This window comes from Phacochoerus africanus, chromosome 1 (assembly GCF_016906955.1).
Source record: "Phacochoerus africanus isolate WHEZ1 chromosome 1, ROS_Pafr_v1, whole genome shotgun sequence".
In the NCBI taxonomy this organism is placed as follows: Eukaryota; Metazoa; Chordata; class Mammalia; order Artiodactyla; family Suidae; genus Phacochoerus; species Phacochoerus africanus.
The window spans coordinates 220,407,182-220,433,086 of NC_062544.1; the positions used below are offsets into that span (position 1 = coordinate 220,407,182).

The window sequence follows — 25,905 nt, forward strand, 5'->3', positions numbered from 1 at the left end:
ATCAAATTGATCAATTGTGCCTCAAGTTGGAGAAAATAAAGATATGAAAAACAATGTTTATGCCCTCAGCAAGTTAAAATCTAGCAGAAGACCGACAACTATATGAACAAGTGTTAGACATTCTATAAGAGTATACAATAAGATGCCAAGTTGTAAGTCTATATAATCAACTATTAACCTTGGAAAAGTACCCAAATTTTTCTCAGCTTCATTTCCCTTACTAGGGAAGTAGAAGCAATTTTTTTAAAAAATACTTTTCAGTTTGTTGTGATGGTTAAATAAAATAAGATATGGCTCTCTTGTTAGTACCTGGCACATAATACCCACTGCAATTCAGATGCAAAGCAGATCCATGAAATAATAATGGCTGCCATTAACAGAGGTCTGCTACCTGCCTGGCACTTGCTATAAGATATTATATTTAAATTTTGCAACCCCTTGAAAGGCATTATTGCTGCCATTTGTCAGATGCAAAAACCTAGGTTCAGAGAGCTTAAATAATTTGACAAAGTCACACAGCTAGTAAATGGTGGCAACAAGATTGAAAGCCAGGTTTGCTTGACCTCAAATGTCTTGTGCTTTCCACAATGCCAAGTTATTGTCAAAACAGTTGCTAGAAAAAGCAATGAAACTTTACTTGGGTGCTGAGAAAAAAAGAAGACAAAATTTGAATAGGCAAAAAGAGGAAGGAGGAAAGGAGACCATGCCAGGTCCTGAGGGGTGCAGTTCATGTGCCAGGGATGAACATATTGTGAGTTATTAGAGGGCAGAAGCAAAATTTGTACATCATGTCCTTCAGTCCCACAACAGAGCCGGGACTGGGTAGCTGGCAGAGTGATGTCTATTTGCTACCTATCTTATTTCCATAACAAGGAAGCAGGAGTGCATTGTTCGACTTGTGAGCTTGAAGGAGGGATGTGTCCTTCTGACCTCTCAAGTTTGGGAAGCAGTCCAGCCCCAGGAAGCAGGTTTTCTGCTTTTCCACAAACTGTAAAACTGCAGTCAGTTTTATACAAGCAGACTCTCCAACTCTGTCTGTGACTGGTAGGGTATGTTTCGTTCTGGGGTGAAGGACAAGCAGCAGATCCTTGTCCCTGCAGATCTAAAGCCATAACCACCATTCTGGTTTAAACCAGGGACAAAGCTGACATTTTGCTCACTGCCAGTCTGACTCCTGCAGCTATCTCAATGGATTCTGAACTTGAGTGGGCAATATGTGTGTTATTTGAACCCCCTAAGACCACAACAGCAGGCCCTCAACAAATCATGGTAAAAGAGTGAATATGACAAGTTCAGAGGACAATGAGAAGGTGGTCCAGTTTGAGCAGAGGACATATAAGTAGCTTAAGTAAGGTTAGATGGATAACTTACAAGAAAGGCTTTTGGATTTGATGTGGGAAAAGAGTGCTGAAAGTTTCTGAGCAGGGGAAGAGCATAAGGAAGACTTTATGTAGTGAGAATACAGCAGTGGGCTGCAGTGGAGACTGGAGGAGCTGAAGGGCAACCAGAGGTGGTTTCTAGAATTCCTGAGTGAGGGAGGATGAAGGTCCAGCCTAGGGAAGTGGAAATGTGAATGGAGGTGAAAGGATGAATGTGAGATATCAAAGGGAAAACTGCCGGAATAAGGTGACGACTGCAATCTGAGAAGTGAAGATAATTTTTGGAGGCACCACTTTAAAAGATGTAGATGAGCAAGCCTGGAGGCTGGTGGGAAGTGGGGTTCAGCCTTGGGCATATTAAATCTGAGATGTCAAGTGGATTTGCTCTGGCACCTCAGACACTTTACACAGGATAGGAAAGAAGCCACAGTTGGGAGCAGTTTGGGGAATCAACATCATCAAAGAGGCAGCACACATTTAAGGGCCTCTGGGAAGAGTTGATGGAGATGTAAAGCATGAACATGGAGGGTACTTGGGATGACAAGGTGGGAGTGGGAACACTGGTGAAAGATGGACAGAGGAGAGCAAAGAGACAGTGGTCACTCCTGGACTGGAGGGAATGATGGGATGATGCTGCTGGCAAACGCTGGAATCAGGATCTTCTCAGCAGAGGAACACCGGCTTGCACCTTACCCCTCAGGAAATCCAGTTGAACCCAAAGTAGCTTTCCTCAGGCAGGCAGGTCTTCTGGGCCCTGTACCCGCTTCCTCGCGCTCTTGCGACAGTGACTCCCTGTACCCTGAGCTGTGCGGGTCCCTCTGCACCTCTGGCACTCTATCAGCCTAGGGGGCGACTCCGGTTCCCCAGGCTGCAGGGCCTTTTCCCCCAGGTTACCGCCCCAGTCGATGCCGGACCCCCAGAGGCACCGCCCCACCTGGTCACCGCCGCAGCCCGCGCCCGCAGCCCTCCCGAGATGCCGCAAGCCAGCGGCCTCTCCCGGGAGTGAGGTTTTGGCTCCCCCCCCCCCACACAACACACCTCCTCCGCCTTTGTTGCAGCGTCTCCCGGGACACCTCCCTCTGCCTCTGCCTCTAACTCCTGGGGGCCGAAGAGGTGCTAAGCTAGGGGCCTGGCGGGAAGAAGGGTTCGGTGGCGCCAAGGCGCTCACGAGCTCCCGGTAGCAAGGGGTTGGGAAGAGGGAGCGGAGCCGGGAGCCGCGGGGGCCGCTGCAGCAGAAGGGGGAGGAGAATGGGGAGGAGCTGGGGGGCAGGCAGTCCGGGAAGGAGGGGTCTTAAGGGGCGGCGAGCTCAGGTCGGATTTCCTCTGAGGCTGACGATCCGCGAAGCTCCCACCTTCCCTTAGAGCTCGTTGCAGCCTCCCTGCCCCGCGCCCTCCAGAGACCGCGACGGGACCATGGTGAGAGGAGGGTGTGCGGCGCGGAGCCGAGCTCACTGGCCCGACCCCTCTGGGTGGCCGAGGGCTGCCGGGCGGAGGGGGCGAGCCTTTGGGACCCGAGGAAGTTTCCGGGGTCGGCATGGGGCCCGGTGCCTTCAGTCTCGCTCTTTTCTCTTCCGCAGATGTGGACACGCTGGCTCGCGCTCGCGCTGGTGGCGGTCGCCTGGGTCCACGCCGAGGTAGGTGAGCCTCGGAAGAGGTCCGAACTCAGGCTCAGGGGCCACTGGGGTCTGCGGGTTGCGCGGGCTGTGCTTGCGTTCTCGGGATGCTCTCCCCGGGTGGGACTGGGAGTTTCCATCCGCCGGGTGAGGGGGGCGCTCAGAGCATAAACGCTACTTAGGAAACTTAAACCTTAAAATCAGGCAAAGTAGTTTGGGCCGTAAGCGGGAGCCCCACGGCGGCTAATATGGAGGGAGAGTGGGGAGAGGGAGAGAGGACGAGCTGGGCGGATTGGGACGGAGGCGGCGACAAGAGTGAGAGCGGAGTTCAAAAAGGCGCCTGAGTTCTTTCCTTCACTTAAGAGGAAATTGAGACGAGTCGAAGACTTTTCCCTTTAGAGTCTGTCTCCTGGAGTGGGGGGGCCGGGGGTGGGCTCTCTAGAGATTCATCTTTTAGAGGGCATGTTTTTTTTTTTTTCCCTTATATGAAGTAAGATTTTTTTCTTTGTAAAGTGCGCTCGGATTTTGTCAGAGCCAAATAATGGCCTTTTAAAATCTCAATTTTTTCTAAAATTAATGTTGTGCGAGTATGAGCGATCCATTACTCTGCTTTTTGAGGGCTCTGCTTTTCCAGTCAAAGTATTTCAGCGCTTTTTTGGTAATGTTTTCTTTTCGACTCAAGTGACCTTCCTGAGACACTACAAACAAACCAACAAACCCTTCACTCACAAGCCCCTCCATTAACTCAAAGGTTTATGGACAGAAAATAAACAATTCTAAATTCCCTGGGCTCTAGTCTCCAGAAAAGTGAGGTCAGAAACCAAACATTTGATAATTATGGCAGGAAATGTGGAAGGAATTAAAAAGCATGAGGGAGAAGAAATGGAATGTACATTACAAAAGAAATAGCTCCCTGGTGGGTGGTTATTCTCCCTCTTTGAATTTTTTTCTTTATATTACAGTTTAGCCCCACCCTTAGTATCACAGCTTGACTGCCCAGAAAAGTCATAAAAGCCTGCTAGGTTTTCACAATGTTAAAAAATGCACACTATACTGAACTCTCATTAAATTCACTGCTACATTGTTGGTTGAGCTGGAAACACTAGCTGTTTTTACTCACAATGAAATTAAAAAGAGCTATTTTTTTGATATCTACTTTGTGTTGTAATAAAACTCCATTTGAATGATGAGGAAACTGAATCAGAAAGGTCACATAATTTCTCTAGTGTCCTAAGTTGTTAAATGGTAGGAGTGAGATTTGAACACAGTCTGGCATCAAACCCCAGGCTCTTAAACACTACCTCGCACAAAGGCTTCATATCTACTCTGTACTTCTTACATAGCAGACATCGGCTGGGTTGCATGCATCATTTCTTTTAAAGCTTCCCAGAAACTCGTAGGGTCAATTTTATTATCCACATTTTACAGAGGAAGAAACAGGTTTAGGGAGATTAGGTAACCTGCCTAAGATCACACACCTGGTTAGTTCTGGAGAAGGATCTGAATCCTGGTGGAGCTCATCTTGAACTCCAGATCTGCTTCTAATGCATTTTGTTTTCCAGGGTTTGAGTTTGAGGGCAGAGCCTTCTTCACTGGCTGATTTATCCCGGCTTAGGAAACACCCTTCCATCCCCCCTATTGCCCTCAAAAGGCAGATGCAGTCCATTGATGGATGAGGTGAATCCCTGGTTTGTTTTACTGAGATTTAGGAATTGCCAGCTAGTGTGTGAAATCGCTCTGTGAACTGGAAGGCAAATGTGAGGAATGAGGAGGCTGTTGGTTCACTCACCACAAGGTGGTGTGGCCCAGGGTCTGGATCTATTCTCTGAAGCCCTTTGCACTACACCCCCTCCCCCCCAGTGCATTGCAGGGAAAAGCTTAACCCTCATAGGAAGTTCTCCCAACAGCAATTTCCTGCTTGAGGTAGAGCAGAGTACTCTCCCAGAATTCCCAGGCAAAATCCGTGGCGAAAGAGGGGAAATCAAGAAGTGCTGAGGCATGAAAACTGAGGGAGTGGTGCAGAAAGAAGGCTGTGAACTCAGGATATGTGCAGAGTAGGAACAATGTAGGTTTCATTTCTTGATTCCAGATTATTAAGGATTATTTTTTTAATTCAATCTCTTGGTGTCTGACACTGGTAACATTTGGCAAGTTTTAATCCATGTTTTAATAATAATATGCCTTTAATTATTCATGAAAAGGTAAATTAGCCCTAGCAATTTGGATATTACTCTAAGTATTTTATCATGTGGGTGATAGTGCTTGCAGGAGAATTTTTTTTCCCCCCGTATTAGCTAGCACAACATATAGCAAATAAAACCAAATAATGGTATTTACTCTTTATTGACATGAATCCGCTTTAGTAGACTTTAGGGCTAAAATTTACAAATACTATTGAACTTTTAAGATGAAATTTAAAAGACAAAGTTTATTTTGGTGCTTTTTGCTTTAATATAACACAAGCACAAGGATTTAGTTCAGCATGTTTGTTTTTTTGTTTTTTGTTTTTTGTTTTTTTGTCTTTTCTAGGGCTGTACCCGCAGCATGTGGAGGTTCCCAGGCCAGGGGTCTAATTGGAGCTGTAGCCGCCGGCCTACACCACAGCCACAGCAACACCAGATCCGAGCTGCATCTGCTACCTACACCACAGCTCATGGCAAAGCAGGATCCTCAACCCACTGAGAGAGGCCAGGGATCGAACCCGCAACTTCTTGGTTCCTGGTTGGATTCAACGGGAACTCCAAGGATTTAGTTCAGCATGTTTTAAAAGAATATCATAGCACAACAAATGATGTTGATACTTGAGGAAGCCAAGCCTTTGGAATAGTAGTAGACCTCTAGAATCAGAGGTGTCCCAAACTTGAGAAAAGGTTGTTGTCATTATTATTAATGCCAGTCTGTAAATCTTGTTTGGTTAGATTTAAGAAAATATTAGTAAATCTCATTAGGGAAAGTATTATATTTTGAATGTTTTCCGTGGTCTTTTACTTACTTGGCCCCTCGGGGGTGCTTTTTTGATTGCTTCATCTCTTTATTTTTGTTTTAATATTCCAAACAGCCTCCATCAAAATTCTGTCCCATCTACCATAGCTCACACCCATATGCTCTTTAGAGTCTCACCCCCTAAGAGGGGGTGTTGGCTCATATCTCTTAATAATCATATATTACCATCTAGTATGGATGAGGAATGGGGGTGGCCACAACAGAGCAAGCTACCTCTTTTCAGATTCTGTTGGGAGGGGGCTATGTGGGCCTGCTCATTCTCCCTCACCCATCTGCCACCCATCTGCCTCCCATTGAGAATTTCTACAGTTTCCTGAGAGGTGTGGGTAGTGGAGACTGGAAGTTGAGAACCCAGGTGTTCTCAAGGCATGTGCTCTTGTGTTTCAGTAGGTGGGTCTGAGTCTGCTCTTAACACACAGGCTGGAGGACACTCCATGGTCCAACTGCCTGCTTCCGAAAGACAGTCTTGGCAAGTTCCCAAGCATACTCCACTTTCCCTTGGTGGTTGTCTCTGCTGGCCCTCTGATTTCCAACATCCCAGGTATATAAATTCATCATGATAAGTCACAAGTGCAGGGGACTTAATTCACAAATCAGAACGCTCATTCCAGTAGGGGAATACTTAACCCACAAACTGTGAGTGCATCACTTAAAATAGTAGTAGCAAGAATAATAACATCATGCAGATATGCAAGAAGATTATTAGAGCATTGTCCCTCTGAAGCCAGATTTCTTAACCTAATTTATACCCTGTTATCAACATACAGTTAATCAACCATAAGGGGTATTATTAGCTGATGTGGGATCTCCTCTGTATTCTTTAAAATCATTCCAACAGTGGATCCAGGCAGGCCTAGACTGTGATTTTTGCCACATTTTTCCTTGATTTTCCCCACATCCTCTGCTTCTTGAAATTATGGCAAAACTAGGATTTTAATATCCATCTTGTACATTAACCACTAAAATAGTCTCTTGTTTCTTTATCCTTTGGCAAATAAACTCCTTGCTGTGATTCTGGAGACCATTGTTAGATGTTGGGATGTTATATCAGAAACTCTGCTGAAGAGCCAAAACAGATAGATAAGCACCCTGCAAATTGAGGTCCTGGATATTCAAAATGTCTTTGGAAAGGACATGTCACAATTCCCATAGAAGTCTCTGGATTGGGTAAGGGAAAACAAGAGTCCATTCTCAGGCTCAGAGGAATGCATTTGAGAGGAGAATGCATTTGAGAGGAGCTATGAGGTGGGGGCATGGGATGCTATGTCCCAAAGAAGAAAATAAAGTCTTCAAAGTCAGTGAGGCAGGAAGGGACATGTTTTCAGGAGAACAGAGAAAATAAAGGATGAGCTGTAAATGCCAGTGGTCGCACATGGAGAATTGAAAATATGGTGTCTTTTTCCTACTCCTAATAAGTGGACAGACATTCAAACAGAAATTCCCCCTAGTAGCTACACATACTATTAGCTTAAGGATGCCAGATATTATAGGATAGAAAAACAGCTTAGACTTAGATGGGTTCATTTGGTAAGCTAGGTGACTGATGTCCTACAGGTCAAATGCATACTTTTTTCTAAGGGGGCGTCATCTGTCCCCTGTGACATTGGCATGGGCTGTGTTCCTCAGGCCTTTCCCTCATGGTACCCATCAGGCACTATTCCCTGCTGCAGGTTGAGCATGCCCTACACAGAGGGCAGTCATGGATGAAGTGCACGACATTGTCTGTAACCTTGGCTTGCTTATAATCTAACAGTGGGCCATTAGATTTAAAATGTGGCAGTTGGAGTTCCTTTCGTGGCTCAGCAGTTAGCGAGTCCGACTAGGAACCCTGAGGTTGCAGGTTTGATCCCTGGCCTCGCTCAGTGGATTAGGGATCCAGCGTTGCAGTGAGCTGTGGTGTAGGTTGCAGACTCGATTCGGATCCCACATTGCTGTGGCTGTGGCATAGGCCGGCGGCTGCAGCTCTGATTGGACCCCTAGACTGGGAGCCCCCATGTGCCGCGGGGGCTGTCCTAGAAAAGACAAAAAATAATAAAAATAAAATAAAATAAAATGTGGCAGCTATAATATATAATATTATAACTACATGATGAACAAATATCTTCACAATTATCATTATTGCTTTTTTTACATCAACATAGGACTTCCCGTCATTTTTAAAGTACAGTGCACAAATCTTTAATGTATAGCTTGATGAGCTTTTACATATGGATATACCCATGCAGCCACCAGGCAATCAAGCCTGAGAGGGCTGGTGCTATGAATTCATAGTAGGGAGGCTATGAATTCAGGGTGTGCAGTTACAATGGAAAAAGTGAGGAACAGATATGATCAAGGTTATGTTTGATCACTTGAAGATCGTTATCATTTAATTAGTCCAAGCTCTTGATGTCTGGCCCCACTAACATTTGGCAGACTATTAATTTATGTTTTAACAATAATGAACCTTTAATAATTAATGAAAAAGTAAATGAACCCTCTCCATATGAGACTTGCAATTCGGATATTCTTTTAAGCATTTTAACTTGTAGCTAATTGTGCTTGCAGTAGAAAATTATTTTCCTTGCTGGATACAAAAATGTAGTAAACACAGTTAAATACAGTCTTTGTTGACATGAATTTATTTTAGCAAAGTTTGGATCAGCTTTGGGAGAGCTGACTTGACTCTTACAAATGAATATTCTAGGGCTCAAGATAATCTACATTGAGAAATTAAATCAAGGAAAGAAACTCAAATAATTCTATTTGACCACTTTTCCCTTGTCATTATTACTTTTAAAGAGACTACATAAAATGCCTATCACGTTATTTATGAACGCTAAAAACTTAAAACCTACTCCATTTCTAACAATAGGAGAAGAGTTCAAAGTTAACAGCAATATATGACACTAAAAGTTAATTTTATAAGAAATTTAAAGCTCTGGCAAATGATTATGATTTAATTTAAAAGTAGAAATCCCCCATTACAAAACCCTATCCTACAACTGTGTAAAAATTTATAGAGAAGCATGACAAGATGTCTTAAAAGCCATCACGAGGATTCTGTGACATTTCACCTTTTTCAAGGAAATTATCCTCCTAATATATGCTATTTTTTTAAAAAATTTATGGCTGCACCCACACCATATGCAAGTTCCCAGGCTAGGGATTGAATCCGAACCCCACGCAGCTGTGGCAATGCCAGATCCTTAAACCCAGTGCACTGGGCTAGGGACTGGACCTGCATCTCCACAGCAACCTGAGCTGCTGCAGTCAGATTTTTAACCCACTGTGCCACAGCAGGAACTCTTGCTGTTTTATTTAAATTAAAAAGTTAGTGTTATTTTCTGATAAAATATGGAAAAAAACATGTTCATAAAAAGCCTAGAAAATACAGACAAACTAGAATAAAGAATAATGACCATAATTCCACCACCTAATGATAAACTAGCCCTTCATCCCTCCTTTCAGAAAAGTTATCAAAATCATTTTCAGATGTGTTATTAGACACTATAGCCAATGAAAATGAATACCTCCAAACACTATGATAAATCACCTGCAGAAATGGAACAAATATGTCATGCATGTCACCACTACCCTCTCTCTTACCCATGACAGACATGGCTGATCAGTTCTAGAATTCTGACCTGGAGAGGTTAGAAAATCCTTCTCAGCAATGGTAACCACTAGCAATCTGTGTCAGAAAAAAAGACATTTGCCATTTTTCTGGAAAAGTCAATTCAATTTGATAAACATTGGTATATCCTTAGCCAAAATTAAGATTATTAGAGGCAGAGTTTGGGACTATATAAAACAAAGATAGCATGGGGTAATAGGTGACAGAATGGGGGTAGCAACTGGATGAAAATGTCAAGAAAACAGCACTTTGTTCCTGGCTCAAACTTCTAAGTTCTTTTTTCTTTTTAGGGTTGCTCTGGTGGCATATGGAGGTTCCTAGGCGAGGGGTTGAATCGGAGCTGCAGCTGCCGGTCTACACCACAGCCACAGCAACACGGGATCCGAGCCACATCTTCGACCTATACCACAGCTCAGAGCAACATCAGATCCTTAACCCACTGAGCAGAACCAGGGATTGAACCTGCATCCTCACGGATACTAGTCAGATCTGTTTCCTCTGAGCCACCATAGGAACTCCCAAGCTTCTAAGTTCTTCAGCTGAATCTGAACATTTTAAAACATAAGCCAAACTCACTAATGTTGACCATCAACAAAAATACGAGAATTTTCTTGGCTCTTCTGGTGGAGTAAATAGTTGCTCTTGGAACTAAGAGCTGCTGCTGTCATAGCAGCTTCTGCATTAGCAGCGCTCTAGCAATAACCTACTAATAGAAAGCTCTTGGGTAGTTGGAGTATAAAATATATTCTATAAATCTGCATTTTCTGCTGTGGTTGGAGGTTTCCATGTAATCTCTTCACAGACTTTTTATATGCTCATTTGGAAGCCATTACCAACAAACTATTCCCAGGGTTGTCTAAATTTATGACCTTTAAAATGTTTCCTGTGTAATCTCAGACACTGTGACCAACTAAGCTGTTGCCAAAACTAGTCTTGTGACACATGGCAAAAGGATGACATGTCACAGGCCCAGTTTATACATATGCATGACATGGGATATTGGCTTGAATTGGCTTGAGGTGAGGAAAATGTCTCTCTTTCTCTTTTTATTACTTTTTATTATGTTTAAGATTTAAAATCCTGTAATCCTGCATCTGAGGCGAAATTTATCTTTTCTAGAGTTCCCAGTGTGATGAAACAGGATCACGGCTTCTCTGCACTGCCAGGACACAGGTTCAGTCCCTAGCCTAGCACAGTGGGTTAAAGGATCCAGCGTTGACACAGCTGCAGTGTAGGTCTCAACTGCAGCTTGGATCTGATCCCTGGCCCTGGAACTCCATATGATGCTCGGTGGCCAAAGAAAAAGAAAAAAGAAATTTGTCTTTTCCCCCACAATCTATAATTCTGTCCTTCAGTGATAGTAAATGAATGTAATGTATTGATCTACAACAGTGCCAGGCGTTTTATGCCAGTCACTCTGCACATATGCTGCTATTAAGAATAGTGTGAAACGAGTGGTTAATGAATCCGACTAGGAACCATGAGGTTGCAGGTTCGATCCCTGAACTCACTCAGTGGGTTAAGGATCTCGGCATGACCGTGAGCTGTGGTGTAGGTCGCAGACACGGCTTGGATCCTGCGTTGCTATGCCTGTGCCATAGGCTGGCGGTTACAGCTCTGATTGGACCCCTAGCCTGAGAACCTCCATATGCCGTGGGTGTGGCCTTAGAAAAGACAAAAAGACCCCCCAAAAAAGAATAGTGTGAAACTAAAAGTACCGTGGAGTTCCCATCATGGCTCAGTGGGTAACGAATCCGACTAGGAACAATGAGGTTGTGGGTTCGACCCCTGGCCTTGCTCAGTGGGCTGATGATCCGGCATTGCCGTGAGCTGTGGTGTAGGTTGAAGACATGGCTTGGATCCCAAGTTGCTGTGGCTCTGGCGTAGGCCGGTGGCTACAGCTCTGATTAGACCCCTAGGCTGGAAACCTCCATATGCCGCGGGAACAGCCCTAGAAAAGGCAAAAAGACAAATAATAATAATAAAATAAATAAAAGAAGTACCGTAATGGTCCTTATTCTGGATGAGCAGCTACTATCATAGCTACTGTGCAGCACCAATGGACCTGGCCATTAGGGGGCCAAATCCATAGCATTCACAGAAATCACCATCCCTTTCCTCAGCTGGTGCAGAAATCCTAACATGCAGCTGTGGGATGCATGCCCTTTCAGAATTTGACAGGCTCTAATTGAGCTGCTAGGGCCATTTTCAAGCTTGTTTACCTTGGCCACTTTGACCAGTCTGTCCAATAGGTGGCAGCTTTCTGTGTGGAACTCCATCTGAAATTGTGTCTATTCCTGGAGTGCTGGAGCTTTTCTTCCATTTTCCATGTTTATGTCACTCAACCTTCCACTCCAGAAAGAGTTCCTTTCTTCCTTCTCTTCCCTTGCTATATCTGCGTGTCTTATCTTCTTCATAGACCCTGTTATAGAACCTCCATATTAATAAGAACTTTATAAAATAATCAGAGTCCTTGACTTAGAAGTCCTGCTTTTCCCTTTTCTTGCCGAGATTATCTTTTTAAAACCACTTAGCTAGGAGTTTCCACTGTGGTGCAGTGGGTTAAGGATACTGCGTTGTCTGTGCAGTGGCTCAGGTTGCTGCTGAGGCATGGGTTCCATCCCCAGCTCGTGCAGTGGATTAAGGATATGGTGCTGCTAAAGCTGTGGCATTGGTCACAGCTGCTGCTTGGATTCAGTCCCTGGCCCAGAAACTTCATATGCCGCACAGGTGTGGCCACTTACTGTCTCTGACTTGCAGCTTCAGTTGAGAGCAAGGGCTTTAGGGTAGTGGACCAGGTTTGGATTCTGGCTTTGTCAAGTTGTGAAACGATGAGCAAGTTCCTTAACCTCCCTGAGCTCACTTTCCTCATTTGTAAAATGGGAGTAATGACTCTCTCTCTTACTTGTCAATCCAAGTAAGGGATGTCCAAGTTTAGATAATGAAAAAGGTTTCTTCTACTCATACTCTGCAGTCAACACCAAACACCTTAGAAAATGAAGTGTCTCTTACCAGTCCCCACTGGACACTGACAAACAATGTTTTTGACCCTTTAATGATGTCAACAAGGGAGTTCTCAATTTACACATTAACACGCACTGGACGTTGTCTGTATTTGTACAACTTGTGCACTGACTCAGGTTGTTATTCTGTTTACTGATTTATCCTTGGGAGGAAGTAGAGTTTAATGGTGCAATGCCCAAGCCTTGAAGCTACATTACCTGAGTTTAAATCCTAATGTAGCCCTTATTAGCCCTATGGTCTTAGAGAAGTTACTTAACATCTCTGGGTCTGTTTCCTCTTCTGTAAAATGGGCTTAATATGGAATATGTACCCCATAGGTTGGCTGTGAGAAGCAGATGAGCTATTCCATGTAAAGCAATTAGAAGAGTTTGGCACACAGATTGCAGTAAATGTGAGCTATTATTATCACTTTTGTGGTGTCCCTGTTTATTGGAAAAGCTCCAAAAGTCATGGTGTGTGTGTGTGCGTGCATGTGTGCACACACACTCACACTCACGTGCTTATGGCTGGCAGGACTCCTCTTGCCTCTTGTACTCTTTCCAGAAGTTAAGGATCATCTTTTAAAAGACAGCTGAATTATTTACTTCAGTGACTGCTTTGACACCCAAAATTCATATCGGAACCCTTGCCCTACTGAGCCAATCTTGCCTTCAAACTTCCAGCATTTCTTCTGTGAAGCCACAGCTCTGTCATTCCTCAGGGAAAAAGCTAAGGACTCCTTAAGCGCCTCCTGTGGGCAGGCAATGGGCTGTGTCAACCAGCATAGATTCTCCCTGAAGACTGAATAAACAGGGCAGAGTACTAGAAAGGGAAGAAGAATAAGAAACGGCAAAAAAAGGGAGGTAGTGAAACTCTTCTGGAATTTTCCCAGACAGTGTTTCTCCTGTGTCCTCCCTTCTTACAGATACCTTAGATTTTTTGTGGGATAGTCATTTTCATATATTCGTGCTGTAGTCCCTGTAGCATAGCCTGTTCCTGGGCCATGAATTCTAAATTTGGGGTTTAGAAAATATGGTCAGGCAAAGGAAAAGAACCCTTTGCTTTCACTGTTTGAAAATTAAATACCCTCTCTCTAAGACAGAGTGAGAAGTACTCCTGGAGCAGGCTGATTTGTCCGTTTGGGAACCAAGGCAACGCTTCGGGTGTTTTGCACACAAACTTGAGTCCTCTGCTGGGCACTGCTGCGTCTGGCAGCCAGCCCTCACTGCAGTCTCACGTGGCCGCAGATTCCCAGGCCCAGAGCCTGATCTCTTTATTGCTCCCCGTGTTGCTGTCTTCATCTTTCCCCCTCTACTTTCTTGTCTTGCCTCTTCCTTCTCATCTCTGTCCTCCACCATTACACAGAGGTCATCTGGAGTGTTTGGGCTGTCTTTAGGAACTGCCAAAACATGCACAGAGCACCAGGTTCACATTTCATGCAGAGAGAAAGCTGCACAAAGTCTTGATGCATTATTTTGCTTCACCCCTCTGGGACTAAGTAACATTTCCTCCTACTCAAGGACGGAAAGTAAAAATGTATCACAAACCTGTTCTCTGTCAGGTTAGTGCTAGTGACTCAGACACAGACCCTGTCCCCAAGGAGCCTGCAGTTTGGGGGTGGGGTGGGGAGGCAGACTGGACACGGAGGGGCTCAGAATTATCCAGCACAGTAAGGGCTAGGACAGGGCTGACAGCCTAACCTGGCACTTGGGGTTTCAGGAAGGCCTCCAAGAGGGAGTGTCCCCAAGCTGAGCCCCAACCATGAGTGGTGTTAGCCAGACAACAGTGGGGAGGAGAGGGAAAGAGCCTTATCTTATCTAATTATCACAACCCACTGATGCAATTACTATAATCTTCATTTATCGGCAGAGAAGCCATGGCTTAGAGGATTCAGTTAGTTACTCCAAATCAGCCACCGAGTAAAGAGTAAAGCCAGGATACAAACCCAGGACTTCAAAGGTTCACTAAATCTTATTTCCTTTTTTAAATTTTTTAAATGTTCTATTAAAGATAGCTGATTTCTCATGTTGTGCCAGTTTACCGAGTCTTATTTCTGAAAGTGACTTCGAAAACAAAGCAAGGAGCTTTTCTCAAGTTAACATGGTCTCAAAAACAGCTGCCCTTTAACTTCGTGCTCTAACAGCTGTAAGTGCCTGGATCAGTACTCCAGGCCTGGTCATGGTGATTCTGGCCATGTAGACATGGGCATGGCCTCAGCTTGGCTCATGTCCAGGTGCTTCTTTGACCCACATTGAAGTATAGTTGTTCCATCAGAGCACTTGATGCGTCATGGTCAGTGACTCAGGAGATGCTTTAAGCAGTTTCTTTATCCTTCAGATGTATTTACAACTGTTCCATATTGAATAAGACCGCATTGCAGGACAGCTCTAAGACTCCAGCTAAGTGTCTGGGTTTGGTTGCTCAGACTGTCTACTGCACAAGCGTGGCTGGCCAAGGGGGCAAATTGGGCTCCCTCCATCCTGTACTCTGCTTGCCAGTCTCTGTGCTCTGCTCTGGGGCTTGTCTGCCCACCCATAAGGAGGACCGCCTTTTTCCTAACTGATGTGCAGAGCTCCCCAAACCCATTTTCTTGCAGATACATGGTGCTTATTGGACTATGGTTGCCATTTCTCCTCTGTACATTTTGTAAATTGATATCATTCAGAGTCTTAGAAAGTTTTCATAGCAGGCCTCCATCCAAAGCCAGTTCTGTATTTTTGTGGATTTTCCTCCTGGATTACCTAAAATGATACAAATGGAAATTTTTAAAATCTGTTCTTGTGCACCCACAAATGTGCTACTTTTGGCTCTTGGCCCAACTCGATCTAGTTTGGGAACTATGATTCCCCAGGGATTGAGAAAAACATTCCTAGCTTCCCCCTGATTGCTGGATTAGCACAGCTTCCCTCAGCCCACAGCTGAATTCCAGCCCCGAGGAAGAACTATCTTGGAGTGAACTCCCAGCCTGGAGCCTGTCAGAGATTGTGTCATGTGTTTGCATTAGCTGAACAAAAAGCAGGCAGGCTTTCCGGCCTTGTTCCCCCTCCTCCCCACACCCCCCTCTGGAGAGGCCAGTTAAAGTCTAGACAGTGTCTGCTTGGCAGTGAGCCTTTTCAGCACAATCTGCACAGTTCTGCAGCTCTGACTTGGGTTGCCTCTCTTCACTCATCCCTGCCCCCTGCCCTCTTTTTCTTAGCTAGCCTTCCACTGTCTCTGGGGACTGGCCTGAGGCGCACATATAAGAAGCAGGTGAATTAATTTATGAGGCTGTCAGGTCCAGCTGTCTTGAGAGGTTCAGAGTTGAGACTATACCTGCAGTGGTGGCTGAAGCTGTGGCTGAGTTTATAGAGCTCCCTGAGGTGAGCCGGCTTCCAGCAAGCCTCCTCTTGTTGCCAGAGATGGGCTAGCCTCCTCTTGTTGCCAGAGATGGGCTGCAGTGAACCAAGGACAGACGGTAGCACCCAGGTAGCAAGCTTCATGCCATTCATGGTGGAGTGAGCTTGGACAAGTCACTGGACCCCTCATCTGAAAAACATGGGGGCTAGAGTAGGTGAGCTCTCAAACTCAGCTCTGAGGTCCTATCCATAGGAAAGGAAACAGGCATTTATTTGGGGTTGGATTGTCAAAGTAGTGTATTTAATGGAGTTAGAATATTTGGTTGGCTCTTATCTTAACTGATGGCCCAAGGAGGAACAGTTTGAAAGAGAAGCTGACCCAGGAATGGGAAAAGAGAATGAGTAAAAGCAAGGGACATTCCTTGTCCCTTACTTCCTCCTACATAGATTGAGTAAAATGTAAGTGGCACCTGAACAGCCTTCATTCCCAGGAATTCCAACAGATGTTTATTCTGCATAAAGGAATCACTTGATTTTCCACTTTAGAAAGCAGCTCCTGCACAACACTGGGCAAGGAAGGAAGGATGCTGGGTCCTCTTGGGGTTGAGCAAAGAATCTTTTTAAAAAAGAAAAAAGAAAGAAAGCATCCCAAAAATTCCCAAGTATGCAACTTGAGCTTTTATCAACCTTCTAAAAACACCCAAACACAAAACTTTCCTCTGACTTTTGTAAATGTTCACATTTTCTTTTCAAAATAATGATTCAGTATTCAAGTGGCTTTCAAAAATAGTTGTCTGAAAATGTTGCCTGGACCCTAATTTTGTTTTCCGGAACCTTTCTTGCCTTCTCAACATGTTGCCTGGCCCATGACCAGGATCCTGGGTTTCCTCAACAGGAACTGATGAAGTTCCTGCCCTGGTCCCTAAGCCCTCTCTCTAAATCAGTGCAGGGCTCTTGTTACAGCTGAGGGCACTGCTCTTTGGCCTTTACAAACTCAGTGGTGAAATCAAGTGACTTGAAATGGTGAGCGCAGGAAGGAAGCAGAGGCCAATGGACACGTTTTAGTCCTGCTTAAAAATGCTCAGTACCTTGGAGTTCCTGCTGTGTCACAGTGGGTTAAGGACCCAGCATTGTCTCTGAAGCGGCTTGGGTCACTGCTGAGGTGCGGGTTTGAGCTCCAGCCCAGTTCAGTGGATTAAGGAGCCGGTGTTGCTGCAGCTATGGTTTTGGTTGGACCTGCAGCTTAGATTCCATCCCTGGTCTAGGAACTTCCATATGCTACAGGTGCGGCCAGAGGGGGAAAAAATGCTCAGTACCTTAGCTGCACTCTGGTTCTAGAATCCCTCTAGACAATAACAGTGTGCCAGATTGTGGTGACTCCAGGTTCTGAATGGGAGGCCAGCCCAATGCTGTCTGCCACCTTCCTAATAAGGCCACTTGTATAGTGTCAGAATTGAAGTCAAACTGGCTGTGTTCCAGGATAGACTATACACAGACACGCACATAAATTTTACTACTTAATTGACTTAGGTTTCCCTACTTGGAGAATATGACCATCCACCTTTAGCTCAAAGATATCCCCTCACAAAAACAAATTCCTGTGGAAACTAATGAAGAGAAGCATATATGTTATGAAATTTCCCTTAATTGGAAAGTTGAATTTAATCTAGTTTGGTATTTAACTTCTGTTATACTGTCCCGATTTATTTCTATGCCTAGGGATATAGATCAGTGCCTATTTTTGTGGTTGTGAAGTTTGCTTGTTAATGAACATTAACTTAGTTGACGTATTTCACTCACTCATTTGTTCATTTTCTACCTCACTCCATGAATAGGAAGTATGTTTTTCCTCTCAAATCCCATAACTAGCATGTCCTACTAGTTTCTGTCAGCGTTGGGCTAATTAGGCATAGTTGCAGTTATGGAGAAGGACCCAAATTTATGGCATAACGTTTGCAACGGTGAAAAATAAAATGGATGGAGAACTTAAAGACGGTTCAGAGAAATTCCTGGTGACTCACCAGTTTACCTGGCTCATCTAGCCCTTCGTGTGAAACTGACAGGCGTGGAATTTCTATTAGAGCAGGTAAAAGTGTTTGAAGGAGAGCCAGATACCCACACTGAGCTGGGACTCAGACATCCCTGAGTTCCCTTCATTGTCAGGGTCCCTATCAGGAAGACCCAGGTGCGGCTTCTGGGTGGCCCAGCCCAGCTCACAGAATCTGCTTTGGAATGGAGGCAGAATTCACAAATGCACAGAACGCTCAGCTTCCCTTTTCCAAGGGCATTCCCATCCTTGGGTCTTCACCATATGCTGTAATTACAATGCTACAATTAATTCCAGCAGGCTGAGGTCTGCATCAGAAGCAGGAACTTCGCCTGACTTCTCCTGAGTCCTAAGGATCTTTCAGAAATCTGTTCATTTGTGTTTTATTCTTCCCATCCTGCCTCTAGTCTTCTGACCGTGGCATTTTCTATTTTCTTTCCTTTCTTAGCCTGTGTGGCCTTGGCCTTGCCAACAGCCACATGCAGAGAAGCAGATTTCCTGGTTTAGCTATTTATTTTAAGGGTAAAGCCTTTCACTTTATGCATTAATTGGTGTCTGTATCATGTTCAACAAAAGAGTAATTTTCTGCATGGCACCAAGGGCTGGCTAATGATCAAAGAAAACCCCCACACAAGGATATCCACTTCAGGTGTGAGTTCAGTTGGGGTTTCTCAATTTCCTTTCCTGGGGGATGGGACTAGAAGAGGGACTGGGGTTGGGAAGTGTTTTGAGCAGAGGCCAGACATTCAAGTCTTTGCTAAATGTTGGGTATAATAAATTCAGTACTCACTGCAGACTTATTTTTTAATAAAATTTCCTAAACTGCTTGTGGGCCATATTGTTTAAAGGACAAAGTTAACAGCATTGTCTCTGAGAACTACAACTGAAAAGGGTCTTTGTGTTTTTCTTTATTTTACATGAAAGAACGTGTATAATATAACCTGGATGATAAGAAGTTATATTAAAAATTGGGTTTTTGTGTGTGTGTTTGTTAATGCCCTATCTAGGCACTCTCTTTTTCTTTTTACATAAAAATAAAGAAACCATGAAGGTGATATAAAATCCCATAGGAACAACCAACGCTTAAGGATTCCTAACCCTGCTGTGTTGGTCATTTGACAGCTTAGGTAATTGCATTTACCCTCTAAATTCCCTTTACACATTTGATCAAACAGAAGGCTCTTCATTTCCTGCTTAAGTTGCTTCATCGAATTGCTGTCTGGTTTACAGAGCAAGCTGGGTTCCTCCCCAGGGCTATATTTCAGTTCGTGATTGGGTTATTTTTCTAGGTAATGCTGTCATTATTTTGCCCAGTGTAAATGGCATTGTCATTTAGTGACCATAATTACTCACACTACAGTGGCCTGGAGTGCAAAGACCTCCTCGTTCCCTAGTGACCTGTTGTTTAACTCCAGGAAAGTCTTTTCTCTGCCCAGATTGGTGGAGTGTGCGTGTGTGTGTGTGTGTGTGTGTGTGTGTGTGTGTGTGTATCTCCCAGGCTATATTCAGAAAGTTGTGAAGTTCTCTTTGAGAATGAGGGAGACAAAGGATTCTAAGCCCAAGGGTGGGTGTTCAAAGCATGGGAACTGTTCTCAAGCAGTTTCTAGTTTAGAAATAGGTAGAGTAATAGGAAGAAGGGAGATAGTGATGGAGGAAACTACAGAAAGAGGAGGGAAGTGGTGGGGGTGGAAACTCTCACTGTTAGCTGTAATGGGGTAAGGAAGTGAAGAAGGGGTGATAAAGTAAAGAGTGTCTCGTTTTTATCTTAAATGCATAGGGAGGGAGCTCCCTTGTTGCTCAGCGGGTTAAGGATCCAGCATTGTCACTGCTGTGGAGCAGATTCAGTCCCTGGCCCAGGAACTTCTGCATGCCCTGGGTGTGGCCAAAAAAACCCCTAAATGCTTCATGAGGAAATACTGTGAGTGAACACTGTTAAATCATATGATCGGAAAAGATACGCAATTGTTTTAGTTTAGTGAATGTATGGTCTATAAGCAAAACTCAGTGACAGCAAATGATAATGCACAAGCTATAAATTAAAAAGGCTCTTGTATGTAGTGTATATAGCAAGAGAGATAATTATATCAAGTATTCTATATAAGGTAAGTGCTCAGTAAGTAGTAGCTACTATTTTTCTTATTTTTGCTTGAATTCCAGGGGAGAGTAGAACTACAGGGAGAGACATACAGAGCCTAGACCCATGTTTCTCAAACTGTGTACTGAATATTATTAATATATGTGTTAGGTTAAATGGTTTTTTTTTATTGTCAGATTTTAGAGCCTTAAAATATACATGTGCATTATTTTTTTTCTCTAAGAGAAAAATGTAAGAAGCTATGTTTTCCAGACACTTCCCCACAGAAAATCATTTCAAAAAATACCATAAATATTTAAAGACTAGTGGAACAGTTTGGAAACATGGGTTAATTCTATACAGATTTCCATAGGCAGAGTCTGTTTACATCTGACGCGAGGTCTTAGGGAGCTTGCTGAACTCACTTCCTGAACTAAATCAGTTTCTTGAAAAACGTGCATGGGATTCATCTGGACCCCAGGCCCAGTCTGACAGAATATTCTTTTGAGCTTGACTCTGGACTGACCGTTGCATGGCCATATCTGTACCTACCTAGAACTGGCTGGGATTTTTTGTTATCAGCTTAAAGTATGCAGGAATCTTCTTTTTGACTTCACTTTTCCTATCCATACCTAGTCAGTCCATCAGCAAATTCTGTCGGCTCTACAGTCAGAGTATATCATCTCTCCATTGACTGTTCTGTCTCCACCACCACTATCCTAGTCCAAGCCACCATCATTTTGTGCTTGGACTACTGCAGTAGCCTCCTAGCTCCTCTACCCCTTTGCCCTGGGCTTTCTCCATTTACTTCTTTGCACAGCAGCCTGAGTAATCTTGCTAAAACACATATATAATCATGCCCCTCTTCTACCTAAAACCCTCCAGTAGCCCTCATCTTATTAAGAATAAAATACAAACTTCTTACCAGTGCCTACAGGGTCCTACATGCTCCAACATTTGCCTGCTCTTCCCAGCTTCACTCTCACTGCTCTCCCAGATAGGTGCTATGTCACAGCCATACTGGCCTTTTTCCTGTTCCAAGAATAGGACAAATTCCATCCTGCTTCAGAACCATTACACTTTTATTCTCTCTGTTTGAACTGCTCCATTCATTCCTAAGGCCTCAACTCAAGAGCGTTTCCTAACCACTCTATCTAAGTGGTGCCCTCTCTTCAGATTCCTGTCAAACGTAGTCTATATTTTTCTAAACATTCATCACAATCTGAAATTATCTTGTTATTTCTGTCTGTTTACTGTCTTCCCACTAGAATATGTACTCCTCCATGAGAGTCCTTTTCTTTCTTATTCACCAATGACTCCCCAGCACTCAACTTAGCATATAGTAGGTGCTCAATAAATAATTTTTTAATTAATCCACTGGCCAGATGGATCGATCGATGCACCCAAGTATCTCATATGCAATATGAGAAAGATGCATAGTATCTTGCCTACCTCAGTCATCTCTGTGGGAGATTCTGCAGCTCTAATGTACACCTGGCAAGGTGGTCGATAGCACAAGCCCACCAACACTTTGCTTGACCTTGGACATGATAATGCTGGGGTTGCTTAGTCTGCCGTCTGGATTCTGATTCTCTCAGCTCGAGGTGAAGTTGGAATTTATGCATACACTAGCTGAATAGCAAATATTTTTTTTCTATATTTCCATGATCAGCAATTCTGATTTAACTGGGCATCATTCCCAGAGTAAGCAAATGTCCCAAGAAATATAAAATAATGCAATAATTCCTGTTATTGGTGATTCTTTGCCCCAAAGCCTCTGGTCACTTTATCTTCTGACCTCACCATGTGCTGAGATCTTTACTTTTGGGGATCCTTTCTGCTTTTGTTCTTTCTCCTGTTTTCATTTTTTGCCCATGCCTACAGCACGTGGAAGTTCCTATGCCAGGGAACCACAGCAATGACAATGCCAAACTTCACCACTAGGCCACCAGGGAATTCCTCTCCTGTTTCATTTGAACAGCACCTGTGATATCACCAATATGGGTAAAACAGTGTCTCTGGATTTACACATTAGCCCTTAGAGAAGCTCTATCCTGGAGAAAGTTCCTCTAGAGGCACAGTGATCAGTAGTGGATGGAGTCCCAGGGAACAGACTACCCCACTTATCTACATTCTTACTCTCTAAGCTTTTCTGCAGTTGACCCGCAGACCAAGTTCCTGACTTCTGGAACAGATTGCTCCACATTTCAGTGGAGTCAGTTCACTGTGTGACATTCCTCTAGTGTTTAGTCAGTTAAAAATGAAGGGGAACAGAGCTTTGAGAACTATACTGCCACATAATATTTGGGAATGCTTTTACCACAAATGATAATCTGTGTGTAGCAACTAAGCTAGTGGGTTTTGGGGTAGAGTTTCTAATGCAGTCCTTGGTGAAAATGAAAAGAACAGAAAAGGAGGTCTTTGTGCATTGGTGGTACAGCTTATGGGTCTCAGGATTTTCATCTCTGCATAAACAGAGAGTTTTGCTACGATGGAGCAGGATACCTGGCAGATTCTCACTGGTGGGCCTCCTGTCCGCTAAGGCCTGATTGGCCCCCACAAGTAGGCTTTACAGCTCCTTCCCCCCAGCTGTGACTTCCCAACTGCTCCAAGGAAAGAATGCAAGGCAGGAATGTCTCAAGAAGAATAGAATGTGCATGTTTTCATTGACTTTAATCTCAAGGCACTAGAAGTGTGTGTGTGTGTGTGTGTGTGTGTGTGTGTGTGTGTAATATTGAAAGCTGGCAGCAACAGAGTAAGTGTATCAGTGGAGCCAAAAAAGGAAAAAAAGGGTTTTAAAAAATGTCCACCTCATTGCGAAGGTTGTCCATGGACTTTTCTGCCCTCCCCCCAAATTATATTTAAGTAGTTAAGAGAAGGCTCAAACTATGTAGTTTAATTAGCCCCTTAGCATTGTTTCATGAGATAAGCCATATGAAGTCCTAAAGATAGGAGGTGGCAAACATTTTATCTTCCTTATAGAGGAGACCATAAAGGTGAAGTGATTTGTCCACAGACATTGAAAGCTGAGCCAGAATTAGGCTTAAGTGACCATGATGCCTGTCTCTTTTCCAAGGACTAGGTATTCTTTCAGTTTCCTGGTCCGAGATGCAGGCCAGAACGCTGCCTTCCCCATGTAATCAGATGTATCTGTCAGCTTCAGTTATACATACCACATCTAAAACATTCCAAGTTAAAGTTTTAATCGATCTAAATTCTCCTCCCTAATTCAGCTGTCAATAATGTGTCCAAACTCAGAACTTAATATTCGGTAAGAAAAGCCATTAGGCACAAGTGACTTTTGAGCACTTGAAATGTGGCCAGTCCCACTAAGATGTGCTTTAAGTGTGTAGAGTTTCCGCTGTGGTGCAGGGGGTTAAGAATCTGACTGCACTGGCTCAGGTTGCTGCTGAGGCATGGATTCAATCCCAGGCCTGGTGCAGTGGGTTAAAGGATCTCACGTTGCTGCAGCTGTGCTGTGTAGGTCACAGCTGTAGCTCAGATTCCATCCCTGACCCAGGAACTTCCATATGCTGCAGGTGTGGCAAAAAAATATATAGAAATAAAAACATTTTTTAAAAATGTGCTGTAAGTGTGAAATATATGTCGAATTTCAAAGACAGTGTACAAAAAAGGGTGTAAAATGTCTCAGTGATTACAAGCTGTAATGGTAATCTTTTGGCTATATTAGCTCAAATAAAACAAATTGAGTCATTTTATCTGTGGTGTTTTTTGTTTTGTTTTGTTTTGTTTTTACTTTTTAAAATGTGGCTACTAGAAAATTTTAAATTGTCTATGAGACTGTTATATTTGTGTTGGACAGCACTGCTCTAGACAGCTGTCCCTCTGCCATATGTTGGACTTAGCCACACATCGTCTTGAGTTAGCTCTTACTATGTTATGTTGTTCTGTTATTTTCAGTTCCATGTATTTATGCCCCATCTTCTCATCTAAACTGTCGGCAGCCTCGGATATGAACCATGCTTTATTGTTCCTTGAGTCTCCAGCATCTAGCATGAGGTTTGGAGTTTTGTTGCAAGATTGTCCCATATTTGCTTACTTTCTCCAAAATAGGTTTTATCCAATTCCGCTTTGGACAGTGATAAGGAAATCACACTAACTTGTGTTTGCAGTGTAGCTTTTTTCAAAAGGGTTGATTTTTATGTAATTCTTAATTTGTTCCAGAAAGATTAACATTCCTTTAAACTGGACTCTTAAAACCCAGGGGATATGCAGTGGGTGCTGAAACTTCCTGACAGTCCTGCCCAGCAAAGAGCAACAGCATTAACTGATGATTAAGGTTGTAATTACCACCAAAAATCTTGGGGAAGCTCCACATTAAGCTCAGAGATTTGCAACCCATTTTCCAGGACCTGTTGGGGTATAGGTCCAGGTAAATAAGGCGTGTTGGCCCCAGTGGCTCCCAACCGTGGTTGCTAAGTAACTGCCAGAAACTCTGACCAGATGGCTGTGATTCTAAGAGTCCCTGAGAAAATGCTAACGGATGCACCCTGGGTGGGCCTTACCCTTTAAACATCCTACAATTTTGTTAACTGAGGTCGTGGCTGAACCACATGCTCATAATTTCTAGGCTGGCTATATTGTACGTAAAACACAGTCATTTCTGCAGGCTCCCTGGGAGAGAGAGAGTCTGACCTCACCCTGAGTTTTGTGACCACAGGATCCCTAAGCCACTATTTTTGGTTCAGTTGTTAAGGAATGTGTAAGAATGTACCTCTGGAAACCTCCCCTCTCCAGTGGGAGATTTATTAGGTCTCACTGCTGTGGAATGAACCCACTCCATTGACCACATTATTAGTGTAAATTCATTGAGAACCCTCTCCCTTTGGCAACGATGCATGAAATGAATGATTGTCTCTTTAGAGAGGTAGAGAAGGATTTGTAATGACCAAGACTTTGAAGTAACAAGTGGTCTCATCTGCAGCAGAACCCCGTGAATATTCTTATGTGGCATTTCAATCATGGGAGATTAAAGCAACAAGAGGCAGTTCACGCCCCATATAGTACTTTCTTTGTGTTTCTATCTTTCTTAAGTTATGCCCTAGAAAAATTGAGTCCCAAAATCTATAGCTGGGTTTCTGGGGGCCCACAGATACCAGGTAAGAATGCCCACATTATAAAATGAAAATAAGCATTTTGTACCTAGGCAGCCTAATAATTAAGGTGACCATGTTATTACCATTGTATGCCTGTTATCCAAGTATATCTCTTTGAAAGTTCCCCTTTTACTCTCAAAATTGTCCTAGTTTGGTTAAGAAAATATACCATTGCCCTACTCTGAGTAGGTGTTCCCCCATTCAAGTTCACATACCCCTGCTTGCATCCAGTATCCCCCTCGTAGAGAAGCTGGCCTCCAGAGTGATAGATACATTAAGGATGCAGCTTCCCTCACTCATCCTCAGACTCAAATTCAGAAAAGCTTCTGGGACCAGAGACTGCCCAGAGAACAATACCATTTGTACAAACTCTTCCAAGAACCAACTTCCTTTGGTTGCCATCTGAATGAAGCCCTTCGTTGGCATGTGGAGTGGCTCCAGGTGTGCATCTGGGTGGTGGAAAGTGAAGATGAAGAGGAACTGGGTAGGGAGGGTCCTCAAGAATCTGGGAGTAGGTAGGCTGGAGAAAGAAACCCTGCTTTTGGAGCCCGAGGGTGATGACCACCACCTGCCTCTGGCATTTCCTCCTTGGAAGACTTGTATTCCTTGGACTCCACGTTTTCCCCCTACTTCCCCCGACTCACTGGCAGTTGCCATGGCAACACAGTGTCTGAGAACTTCTAATTACATCTGTCTGCTTCTCCTAGAACCATACTGA

At 43.8% G+C, this 25,905-nt stretch overlaps 1 protein-coding gene across 1 annotated transcript in view; it reads left to right on the forward strand.

Annotated features, from left to right (window-relative positions):
• The first annotated feature begins 2,643 nt into the window (after positions 1 to 2,643).
• The window catches only part of FSTL1 (follistatin like 1), a 54,294-nt gene continuing 31,032 nt past the window's right edge, over positions 2,644 to 25,905 (forward strand). Inside the window, exons 1-2 of the mRNA XM_047791361.1 lie at positions 2,644 to 2,795; positions 2,957 to 3,013. Of these exons, the coding sequence (XP_047647317.1) occupies positions 2,793 to 2,795; positions 2,957 to 3,013 (60 nt within the window). The 5' untranslated portion in view covers positions 2,644 to 2,792. The remainder of the gene's footprint in view (positions 2,796 to 2,956; positions 3,014 to 25,905) is intronic.